This window comes from Triplophysa dalaica, chromosome 18, assembly GCF_015846415.1.
Source record: "Triplophysa dalaica isolate WHDGS20190420 chromosome 18, ASM1584641v1, whole genome shotgun sequence".
NCBI lineage: Eukaryota > Metazoa > Chordata > Actinopteri > Cypriniformes > Nemacheilidae > Triplophysa > Triplophysa dalaica.
The window spans coordinates 15,952,406-15,964,995 of record NC_079559.1 but is presented as its reverse complement, the minus strand read 5'-3'; the positions used below and the strand labels follow the sequence as shown (position 1 = coordinate 15,964,995).

The 12,590-nt window shown below is 37.6% G+C and overlaps 1 protein-coding gene across 1 annotated transcript; it reads right to left on the bottom strand.

The window, feature by feature from the left end:
- Nucleotides 1-5,689: 5,689 nt before the first annotated feature.
- Nucleotides 5,690-8,737, bottom strand: ywhabb (tyrosine 3-monooxygenase/tryptophan 5-monooxygenase activation protein, beta polypeptide b). The gene is made up of 6 exons (XM_056729627.1): nucleotides 8,604-8,737; nucleotides 7,531-7,830; nucleotides 7,173-7,296; nucleotides 6,759-6,922; nucleotides 6,446-6,541; nucleotides 5,690-6,354 (listed from the first exon to the last, which is right to left on the bottom strand). The coding sequence occupies exons 2-6, from the start codon at nucleotides 7,822-7,824 to the stop codon at nucleotides 6,298-6,300; spliced, it is 735 nt and encodes a 244-aa protein (XP_056585605.1). The 5' UTR covers nucleotides 7,825-7,830; nucleotides 8,604-8,737; the 3' UTR covers nucleotides 5,690-6,297.
- Between the last annotated feature and the right edge of the window lie 3,853 nt (nucleotides 8,738-12,590).

Genomic DNA, 12,590 nt, shown 5'->3' with positions numbered 1-12,590 from the left:
ATTACAATAAATACTTGAAATGTACTTTAATGTATTTTTGTTGTTCTGTTCTAGTGCTTTCTCTAAGCTCCAGATTCCTAATATCATTCATTCAATCTAATTACCAATAAACAGTAAAACATTGAACAATAAAACACCTTTTATTTTCCAGAGAAAGTAATTACTTGTGACGGGAATGTTCAATTTCTCAGTTGTGGCAACATATGTTTTTTATAATTCCAACTTTGTTAGCAAGTAATTATAATGTAATTATAGATGCATATATTTCATATAATGTCTGTAGATACTGGTGTGATCAACGTACTATCAGCATCATATGGGCGCATGAGCAAAGACATTTGCAGCGACGAAAGACCACAATCCTAAATATCCTTTACTCAATGTAACATGGACATGCCCTTGGTTGCTGAACGGTATGGCCGTTAAAAAAATGACTTATCCATTTGTGGGTTTACATTTATTACAGTAATGGGTAGAATTATTGATTCTGTTATTAATGTCAGTTAGTGTAGTTGGTGAACTGATCTCTATAACTTTGAATGAAAATTGTTTAATCATTAAATTATAACTTATTTTTAAAACACATCCCTTTCCACTATACATCACTTTCTCTTTTTTAACTAAAATCTTCAGATTGATGCTTTATATGTTCCCTTTATTTATCACTTTTTGAAATAAAAACTACCCTAATGAGTGGAAAAAAGACAATTCATTAAAAATAGTCCTACAAAAAGTTATTCACAGCAATGTCATAAGAACTATTTTTGATTCCCAAAATAACAGTTTACTCAAAGAAATAAATGTATTCTAACAAGGACAATTTCTTTCCCCCTTTTATATGGGGCTAAGGTATTTTGAAAGTGTAAAGCATTTCAGTTATTTTCCTAAGTTTTTGCAGAATTGGAAATATGTGTTTATATAAAAAGAGCAAAGGCAGACCACAGACTGCACATCGAGTCCCATCTGTCCTGCAACAACACACAGGAGGTGTGGCGGGGCATAAAGGACATCACAAACTTCAGAGGCTGGGATGCGTCTACAGATGACCTGAGTGCTACGCTGGCAGAGGAGCTAAATTGCTGCTTTGCTCGCTTTGAAACACCTCGTCAGCACTCATCTGCTCCAGCTCTCCCCTCATCCGCAACTATATCCCACATCACTTTACTCACTGTGCAGGAGTATGAAGTCAGACGGGAGCTCTTGGCAGTGAACCCCAAGAAAGCTGCCGGCCCAGACGGAGTACCTGGCAGGGTGCTCATAGGGTGCGCCTTCCAGCTTGCCCCCACCTTCACCAGGATCTTCAACCTCTCCCTGGCCCAGTCTGCAGTCTAGCCAACTGCAGTCTGGCCAACAACGACAATCTCATTGTCAAGTTTGCAGACGACAGTATAGTGGTCGGACTCATATCTAAGGGTGAGGAGGCAGCCTACAGAGAAGAGGTTATGAAGTTGGCAGCCAAGTGTTCAGAGAATAACCTCATTCTGAACACCAAAAAGACCAGAGAGTTCATTATTGACTTCAGGAAGAACAGGACCGACACAGCCCCCCTTTACATCAACGGCGAGTGTGTGGAGAGGGTCCACACTTTCAAGTTTCTCGGAATCCTCATCTCCGCCGACATCTCCTGGACAGAAAACATCACAGCAGTCTGCAAGAGGGCTCAGCAGCAGTTACACCTATTCCTGCAGTGCAGTAATACTGGGCAAGGTAAACATGAACATTATTTAAAAATAAAGTATCTTCAACATAACATTAACTTAATTAACATGTTTGCATACACTGTATGGAAATAATGAAAGCAATTTTCAAGCTTTACAACTAATAACAACTAATATAAAGAACATATTTTCTAAAAAAAAAAAATATTTTCTGGTTTCACAGCCAAGTCCAAACAAAGTTGGTTCATTTTTTAACCAACTGTAGCCTACTACATTAAACTGTACTGCTTATAGAACATAGTTATCTCTATCCTATAGGTACTGCCTACGTTTTACGTTATGTCCTAAACAGGAACTATAAATTACATATTCATTTAATTTCTGAAAGTACAGAACACAAATGTTTTTCTTAGCACAATGCAGTTTTACAAACTTGACAAAGGTTTTCCTTAGACATTTTCCTCGAATGTCTGTGACCTGACTGGCAGAGGGATGTGCAGAAGTTTGTTTATCAATCTTACCTTCCTCAAAATCATGATCTCTCCTTTCTGCTTCCATTTCCCTGTTTTGCACAAACAGATTCTGATGTCCATCTACAGGTGCTATAAATGATTGAGTCAGATAAGATGATCGATATTATTTAGAAATTCGTCATGTTTTCACAAGCATGCATTAGGTTACTTTGTTGCATATAGATCTGTTTTTTTGCCGCTGTTTTCAATGTAAAAGATTACACTTACAAATAAACTAACTTGTTAAAACTTGTTAAAATTTGATATGTATACTGGGGCACAGCAGATTTATACTGGGGCACTTTCCCCGGTAAAAGGGGTCTGGCGACGCCCCTGGCTTATAATAAGAGAAAAAGACATAGCTCACTTCAATTTCCAGTCAGGACTGTCTTTTTCCTTTAGCAGATGTGATAGACTTAAAGTGTGTGAGATTGTCACTCGATTAAGTTCTCAAGATCCATGTTATGGAACCTACAAGTACTACACAGTGTCCCCTCCATCCCCCCCGGGATAAATGCCCATGCATGCAATGGTGCATACAATACTTTGTACTGTGGTAAGTCCTTTATGTTCTACGTCTCCTTTTTTCTATATCTTTGCCATAATATACACTTGGAAAAAAGTATTGGTACGCCCCCTTCTATTGAACAGGTATTTACAGGTGCAATTACTGGAATAGATTAACATATTTATTAGAAGGGGGCATCCCATACTTTTCTCCATTTCAGTATGTTTCTCTTCAGTTTGTATGTGATAGTGTAACAGGTTATACAGTTAAAATATCAATAATTAAATATTGAACAATGACTAGTATAATAAAAAAGTTGCTAATATCAGACAATAGTCAATATAATCTTTAACATACTTCCCACAAAACCAACAATTATCAAACTTTTTTAATGCTAAAAAACAAATTGTAAATATCTGTAATTGTCCCATTATGAGGTGCCGGAAAATGTCTTTTTAAAAACAGGAAAGGACTTTGGGATTTAAAACTGCTAAAATAGTTAGCCCACTTTATTTCAGGGTTCGTATGAATAAAACTGTAATTTAAAATTTGTATAAAGCAGATTTTTTATGTATTCCATTGATACTGTGCAACCTGTAAAATATACTGTATTGATACTGTACATACTGTAAAATAATGTGACAAGTTTTAATAAACTCTTTATTATATATAAAAAAAATAAAAAATGCAGAAAAGCTTAAAAAAACAGTCTATCATTCATTCTGAAATATGTTTATTTCTGTCCCTATGTAGAAAAGGGGACAATTCAGATAAATACTGCAAACTATGGACGAACCGTGTACGTGCTCTGCAGGGGGTACACACACATTTACTATTAACTATGTCTAACCTATTTTTACATGTAAAGATCCAATGGACTGAAAAGTTGTGAGGTGTTTAAAACACATACAATCTTCACGGATCCCTGCAATGGCACATACAAGTACCTCACAATCAACTATTATTGTAAGTTCAAGTAAGCAGTGTGAATAAAATGATATTATACAAGTCACTTAAACAACAACAATCTAATTAAACTACAATCATCACAAGACATGCATTTAAATGTTTTCTTTGTATCTTACAGATCGTTGATCATGGTGGCATCTCTACTGTCTCGACCTTCAGAACTGAAAAGCACAAAAGAAATCTAAATTAACAACATGCATATATGCAAAACATTATCTATCTTATGCACCTTTTTCGTGTTTTTCATGTTCTGTTTAAAGATCTAAAGTTCTATCTGAATATCTGAGTTTATTTCTCTTAGGACATAAAACATACACAGATTTTAATCAAATAAATTCCTTGAAAGCACTTGGACTTGTTCTTTCTTTATTATTAGGTGAAAATGCAAAAGAAAAAATGATCAGGAAATGGAATGTAAGCTACTGTAGGCCAACTTCTGCATCACAGCTCCGCCCGGCTGTCAATCATTTGTTAGCAAAGCTCTCATTTTTGCAAACTAAGCACTGAGCAGTGATTCCCACACATTGACTTTATCTGGGCGGGCCATCAAAATGTGCAATTTTTACCATTCCTGAAAATGACACCATCTCCGATCACTTAACTAATTGATATTTAGCGCTTCTGCAACATCTCCTAATGGTTTGGGTGTGTTCGTGGATCCTCTTTCTTTCCATATAAGTCTGGTATGCATAGAGGTCCTCTCTTTCTCTTGAGATGATTTTTTTTCAACACATTCGTATGGAAGTCCATCTGGTTGTGAAATAAACAGATGTATGTTAAAGAGAATATCTCCCTTTGCAATGTATCTTTGCAGAACTGAAACTAACATAAAGGGGATGAACAGTTTTAAGTCAATGTAATTTTTTAAACTACTTTTAAATAAATAAAATAGGAAAAATTAAATGTAAAACTTTCCCTCTATTTCTTTCACACATTTAAATATCAATGCTTAACATATTCTATTTTTCAGCAACTACGCAATTAAGATTTTGCCCCTTTAGTTGCCCCTGGTATTTGACTATTTTTCCAGTGTAATGTCATCATACACAGTACAAAACAGACAGATAAATACAAACTCTGCTGAAAAGAAATGTCTGTTTATATCAAGTTATGATTTTAGTCTGGCTTGACGAGAAATACAATTTTTGCAAGTTTCGTTATCTACATAGGAAAGAGTCATATAGGATTAGAATGACATGTCATCAATAAAGGATAATTTTTTATTTTATTTTGAGGTAAACTATCCATTTAAAGATGTTGAAGATGTGTGGCTGCTATGACTGTATCAGAATTATACTAAACTAGCTTAATGTAAATTATGCAACAGGCTGAAGTAGTAAAATTATTATTTATTCCACAAGCAAACTTTTTTAATAACAGTGACGGTACCAGTAGTATTTCACTGGATGTCATCGAACTCTGAGACTTATGGGACCCAGTCTTTGGCTGTTTTAAAGGCTTTGATTATGTTTTTTTGATGTTTAACAATGGATGTTGATGTTTCAAATCAAAAAACGCTTTACATTTCAAATATTTCAAGTCTATTGTTCATCGCTGTCCCACTTCTAACAAAACGACTGGTTTTCTTCCGAAACGCTCTGATTGGTAAAGCTGACCAGGTCTTTCGTGATTGATTATTAAATGCACTCGGAATGGTGACATCATGTACCCGGGAAGTAGAGGGCTGTCCGATCCGGCTGTTCTCTGCAGTCCTTGAAAAGCGAATTCTGTTAAAGACAATATCTCTCTTGGCACTGGCGCTTTATCATTTTTGTTTTTACAGCAACATTTCACACAAAATAATGGTTTTAAAATGGGATCGCAGGGAAGGTGCTCTTTAAGACTTCAAGAAAAAACCTAATAGGCCTTCTATGATTTTATAAAATAAGTCCTTATGGAACATTATTTAATACCTATTCATTTCACCGACCTATTTTTTAACAACCAGAGAAGTATTATTTCAATAAATAAATTTTCACATTTCATTACATTAATGTTCTGAAGCATGAATGAATCAATAAAGCAGAGAACTCACAATGACGTAATTGGTGAAAATAAACTGCCAGTTTAATAACCATACAATAAAACCTGTAAATACAGATGAATTATACTAAAAAAATGATCGTAACAAAAACGAAAAAAGAGGATGACAAAATGCACAACCAGCTAAAGTGGGGAAAAAGGGAATTATCAGGAAAGACGATTAGAGTTCATAACCCCAGATCCCCAATACACTCACTCTTGCTGTTAAGCGCATACACACAAACACAGCCATGATTTCATGCAGTTACTCTCCATCAGCAGTGCACTCGCTTTAACACTCACACGAAGGATAGGGGTTTTGATAATCAGTACACGTTAAATTCACAAAGAAAATTACTGGACCTGTTTTAACGTCAGCATAAAACCCTGTGAGCCAACCACCACCCCCCCTCCCAGCCCCTGGTGTCTGGGTTGGGGGCTTCTCTGAGCGTATTCCTGTTGACTAGGCTCATGCTGATCATCATACAGAAGGTACGGGGAGCAGGGCTGGGAACTGAATGGAGAGGTGTGGATGGTGTCAGGTGGAATGAGGTGGGATGGTCGGTGGAAGCCATTTGTGTATTTAAGATGGATGTGTGTGGGTGTTTGGGGATCAATTTCGTCTCCCCTAGTTCTCGCCATCTCCTGCATCTGCTTCGTCGGCCTGATTTTCTGACGTCCAAAGCTGCGGATATAACAAGAAACAATCAATCACCCAAAAAGCCACACACAGAAATTAAAGATCATTGGTGGAGAATGTAAAAAGGATTACTTACAGTGAGGTTGTCCCTTAGAAGCTGCATGATCAAGGTGCTGTCTTTGTAGGAATCCTCATTTAAAGTGTCAAGCTCAGCAATGGCTTCATCGAAAGCCTGCGAAAGGAATAGAGACATTTTCTCATTTGTGCTAAAGGATAGTGAAACATAATGGTGTTGTAAAAATTACGATTGATGAATTTCAGATTTACAAATGTTTTTCTATCTTTCATTACTGCGTGTGTGTGTTTCATAAAAAAAGTTTTTAGATCAATTTTAAGTACGGAATTTTTAATCTGTTGTAACACTGCCAGGGATTTAAACAGGCACCAACCGTTTTGGCAAGAAGACAGGCCTTGTCAGGAGAGTTGAGGATCTCGTAGTAGAAAACAGAGAAGTTGAGGGCAAGACCCAACCGTATGGGGTGTGTGGGCTGCATTTCCTTCTTGCTTATCTCAAAAGCATCCTGGTAAGCCTGCTGAGAGTTTTCAACTGTGGCTGAAAAACAAAAAAATATTGATCTGTAAATTGTTGCGATCACAAACAAATGATGAATTTATGAAATTATGAACTTGATCATGGTGATATTGTATCGTCTATTAATAAAAAAACACTTTAAAAACATAATAGCCACTGTTAAACATCTCACATACTATGTTCTTTATTTTACCAGCAAACTTATAGACAGATCTGACACCTAATTGCAAGTTTCTCTGTTTCAATGAAGACAATTCTACATTCCACTTACTGGTTTTTGCTTCTGCAGATGCAACCTCAGACAAGTATCTATAGTAATCGCCTTTCATTTTCAGGTAAAACACCTTGCTCTCTGCCTGAGAAGCATTGGGAATGAGGAACTTCTCCAGTAAACCCTATGAAAGAAAGGATGGGAATATTAGGATGGCTCATACTTGTGGACGATCAAACCGAAAAAACTTGCCAGTTGAATTAAAGTGACAATTAAACTTGAACAATTGAACATCCATGTTTAAAACTAAAATTACAAAAGCTTGATGTTACATAAAATAAATACATTGCACAAGGTTCAAAATATGAATTTGATGCTATAAGGATAAAAGAAGATCAAAAGAACAGATTGCAGATACCAGCACATCATTGCAGATGTCCTGCAGTTCAGTCTCAATCTTTTCACGATACTCGCGTGCCATCTGCTGTTTCTTCTCGTTGCCCTCTGTCTTCTGCTCGATGCTCGAGATGACACGCCAGGAGGAGCGACGGGCACCCACAACGTTCTTGTATGCCACAGAAAGCAGGTTGCGTTCTTCATTGGAAAGTTCCACTCCCCCCTCGGTCACAGCCTTCATAGCTCCAGCCATGTCATCATAGCGCTCTGCCTGCTCAGCCAGCTTGGCTTTCTGCACCAGGTCAGTATTGTCCATTTTAGACTGAGAATAAAATAACAGCAGATATAAGAAATACAGTAGCATTCCACTGCAATTCAGTCTAATTATAGAAAAGCCAAAGATTAAATCATCTAACCCGTAAAACAGAGATTTATACTTACAATGGCATGAGGGTGGGTACATTTACTAAATTATGAAATAATTTTCAGCTGCACTACTCCTTTAATGCTTATTTTTACGTTTAAATAGTAATACACTACATTACTTGAGGGGCATAATGTGAGAACAACAATAAACCTTCAATTGAATGTGCACGTTTCTGAAAAAAAAAACAGCAAAAAATGACGTGCTAAAATAATATAACAGATCCACACCTCTAGCAGTTTGCTCACATAACAAATTTTATAATAACTCTTTATTAGTGCAACTTTGATAAGAATAATAATTTTTCTCGATCGTGACGCTTTTCGATTCAATTGAACTGCAGGCTACGATGACGTTAGCAAGCAGGCTAACCATATTCCCTTTCATTGAATTCGTCGATATTATGTAAAGGTTGTCGACATTATATGTAATGTTGTTAATGTTACTTAATCATTAAACACAAGAGGCTGACAAGAAGTTTGCCATTTCATTGTAATGATTAACCGTGTCTGGTTAGACGTGCGAGGCCTGACGAACGCCTAGAAACCTGCTAAATCCCTCTGCTGCCCGCAAGAACGGAAGACAAGACCGTTTTACATGAAATAATTAATACAACTACGTCGTTAAACATGCAAACATTTATTATTTAAGGTATAAGGGGGGTAACTCACGTTCTGAAGGGCGTTTATTCCGGCTTTATTCGTTTAGAAATTTACAATTAGTATCCCCGTCCTCCGCCTGGTTGTTCAGTTGTTCTGGGTAGCACCACTTCCGCTATGCGTGACACTTCCGCTTCCAGCAAAGCGTAAGCCCGTCCCGTCGAAACTTTTTTCTAACGTGACGACATGTTTTGTTGGATTTACTTATTCATTTTTTCATGTACAGTTTATTTTATGTTTTGTGTAACAAATTTGTCTATTACAAGCATGCAAGACCATATGGTTAAAATTGTTATTCAGAATCAGGGCTCTCAAGTTTTATCAAATGTTTGGAGTGAGAACACATCTGTTAGGTACGGTTGCGCATTGCGGCCACATACTCAACTCAACTCAACTTTATTTATATAGCGCTTTTTACAATTTTCATTGTTACAAAGCAGCTGTACATGAGACACATTGACTACAAGTAAAACAACTAAAGTCATACACCTGTAAAAACAAACAAAGGTGAAAACACAAAAGACAGACAAACAAATGCTCCACATACACAATATGCATACATGCTTACACACATCGACATAGACGCACACACGCAAACACACTCCCACACACGCACAGTGAAAGCACACATTTGAGATAAAGCAGAGAGAACCACAGGTCAAATATTAAACGGACTATAAATTCCTGCAATATTAATTATGTAAAACTTCTGAATTCTAAAGCAGCCCTCTCCCGGCCAGGCAAATAGTGCAAAACAGCACATACATTCAATCGGCCCAATTGTGTCATAATAACATGATAATATATAATTAAAACGAAATAATATATTGTTTTAACTGAATGATATGTTGTTTTAACGAGATGCTATCTTCCATCTACCATTTTAAGAATATATATACAGTTGAAAGAAAAAGTGTGTGAACCTTTTGGGTTTGATAACTGGTTGACCCTCCTTTGGCAGCAATAACCTCAACCCAACGTTTCCTATAGTTGCAGATCAGACCTGCACAACGGTCAGGAGAAATTTTGGACCATTCCTCTTTACGAAAGTGTTTCAGTTCAGCAATATTCTTGGGATGTCTGGTGTGAATCGCTCTCTTGAGGTCATGCCACAGCATCTCAATCGGGTTGAGGCCAGGACTCTGACTGGGCCACTCCAAAAGGCGTATTTTCTTCTGTTGAAGCCATTCTGTTGTTGATTTACTTCTATGCTTTGGGTCGTTGTCCTGTTGCATCGTCCATCCTCTGTTAAGCTTCAGTTGGCGGACAGATGGTCTTAAGTTTTCCTGCAAAATGTCTTGATAAACTTTGGAATTCATTTTTCCATCGATGACAGTAATCCGTTCAGGGCCTGAGGCAGCAAAGCAGCACCATATTTCACAGTTGGGATGAGGTTGATGTTGGTGTGTTGTGCCTTTTGTTCTCCACACATAGCGTTGTGTGTTCTTTCCAAACAACTCAATTTTGGTTTCATCTGTCCACAGAATGTTTTGCCAGTAGTGCTGTGGAACATCCAGGTGCTCTTTTGCAAACTTCAAACGTGCTGCAATGATTTTTTTGGACAGCAGTGGCTTCCTCCGTGGTGTCCTCCCATGAAGTCCATTCTTGTTTAATGTTTTCCTTATTGTAGATTTGTCAACAAAAATGTTAGCATGTGCCAGAGATTTCTGTAAGTGTTTAGCTGACACTCTAGGATTCTTCTTCACCTCATTGAGCATTCTGCGCTGTGCTCTTGCAGTCATCTTTACAGGACGACCACGCCTAGGGAGTGTAGCAACAGTGCTGAACTTTCTCCATTTGTAGACAATCTGTCATACCGTGGACACATGGACATCAAGGCTTTTAGATATACTTTTGTAGCCCTTTCCAGCTTTATGTAAGTCAACAATTCTTGATCGTAGGTCTTCTGAGAGCTCTTTTGTGCGGGGCATGGTTCACATCAGACAACGCTTCTTCAGAACAGCAAACTGAAAACTGGTGTGTGTTTTTTATTGGATAGGCCAGCTTTAATCAACACATCCAATCTCATCACATTGATTGGACCCCAGGTTGGCTAACTCCTGGCTCCAATTAGCCCTTGGAGAAGTCATTAGCCTAGGGTTTTACATACTTTTCCCCCCTGCACTATGAATGTTTACATGTTGTGTTCAATAAAAACATGAAAACGTTTAATGTTTGTGCGGTATTGGTTTAAGCAGACTGTGTTTCTCTATTGTTGTGATTTAGATGAAGATCAGAACACATTTTATGACCAATTTATGAAGAAATCCAAGTAAGCCCAAAGGGTTCACATACTTTTTCTTTCAACTGTATACTACGTCATATGCTGTCAAAATTCATGCATTCATGACATCAAGACTAGATTACTGTAATGCACTGTTAGGTTGCCCTTCAGGCTTATAACAAAAACTATAACCGGTCCAAAACGCAGCAGCTCTAGTTCTTACACGTACAAAAAAGTATGAACATATTAGCCCGGTTCTATCAACCTTGTACTGGTTATTGGTTACCTGCTATAAAGCATCGCAGCAACTTTACAATCTTGCTTATTACCTATAAAGCCCAACATGGTTTCGCTCGTCATTACTCTTGTATTACAGTTCTTCATGTCCATTACGCTCTCAGGCATCCTGTCAGTTGGTTATAGCTAGTATTTCAAGATCAAGTGCAGGTGATTTACTTGTGGCATTAAAGAGTGCAGAACAGTACTCTACTCTCAGCCAGTCTTTTCTCACGGTATCAAGGTTACCACAGTGAGCAGGATGCAGTTCATGCCCAGACCTGATGAGAGAGCGGAGAATGGGAAGCGGCGACCTGACATGAGCTGAGATGATAGAGCTGGATAATGAAGGACGTGGCGACTTGACACGTCTTCACTACAAAATTTAAAATGTTATTAGATTATTAATGATAATCTTAAATTTATAATTTACCTTATTAGTCAATTTATTTATTTTTTACTTAGCCATGTTGTACAAGCACTGTCAAGCTTGTGCAGAGGCAACAGCTTTTGCCAAAGGGGAACTGGAATCCCCTGGTTGGGCCTGGGTTCTCCAGAGAGTTTTTTTCTCGCTTGGAGTTTTGGGTTCCTTGCCACCATTTGCATACTGTTTTGCACTATTTGGCTGGCTGGGAGGTGGCTTTATTGTGTTTCTCTAACATGTAAATTCATAAGTCTAATTAAATTAGAAAATAACAAAACGTGTCAATTTATAACAGTGTTCAAATAATTACAAATTCATTTGGATGTAGTCTACCACTGTCTATACAGCCCACCAGATGGCGCTCCGAGGCCCACTAAAGGGCCGGGCCGCGGCCCACCAGTTGAGAATCATTTGTTTAAATCACATAATATCCCATCAAAACGAGAAAATATATTATTTTAATGATATTATTTCATTTTAACGACATGTTATCTCGTTATTATGACATAATTGATTGGAAAAAATAAAATGTATGTGGTAGCAATATGCCACCTTAGTTTTCAGCCGAGCCATTGAGAGAGAGTCGCGTCAACTACCAAAGTAACAGTTTTTTCACAGAGATGGGAGTTCATGGAGGCTCTCAATAGTTCCCAGAAGTGACTAGTTACGCATGGAGCAGTGACTAAACAGACCAACTGAGGTCAACTTCTAACCAATTTTAAGACGAAAGCCATTTAATGAATAAGAAAATGAAAGAAATAAAACATTTAAAGAAAAAATATAACTTCCTGGAACTATCTGAAGGCTTCATGAGTCACATGATGCTCCAGTGCTTTGGCAGAACTCTCTCTAACAATGGCTCTGGTTTTGAGCAGAGGCCCCTAAGCTCAACTCAACTCAACTTTATTTATATAGCGCTTTTTACAATTTTCATTGTTACAAAGCAGCTGTACATGAGACACATTGAATACAAGTATGAATTCTAAAGCAGCCCCCCCGGCCAGGCAGATAGTGCAAAACAATATGCAAACGGTGGTGAGGAAGCCAAAACTCCCATCGAGGAAAAAACCTCAGG

Bases quoted from the DNA above. Each gene is read 5' to 3' on its own strand.
- ywhabb (XM_056729627.1), bottom strand. From the start codon at position 7,824: ATGGACAATACTGACCTGGTGCAGAAAGCCAAGCTGGCTGAGCAGGCA. The intron at 6,923-7,172 runs GTAAGTGGAATG...TTTGTTTTTCAG, and splicing joins ATCTGCAGAAGCAAAAACCA to CCACAGTTGAAAACTCTCAG. The intron at 6,542-6,758 runs GTTGGTGCCTGT...TTCCTTTCGCAG, and splicing joins CCTGTCTTCTTGCCAAAACG to GCTTTCGATGAAGCCATTGC.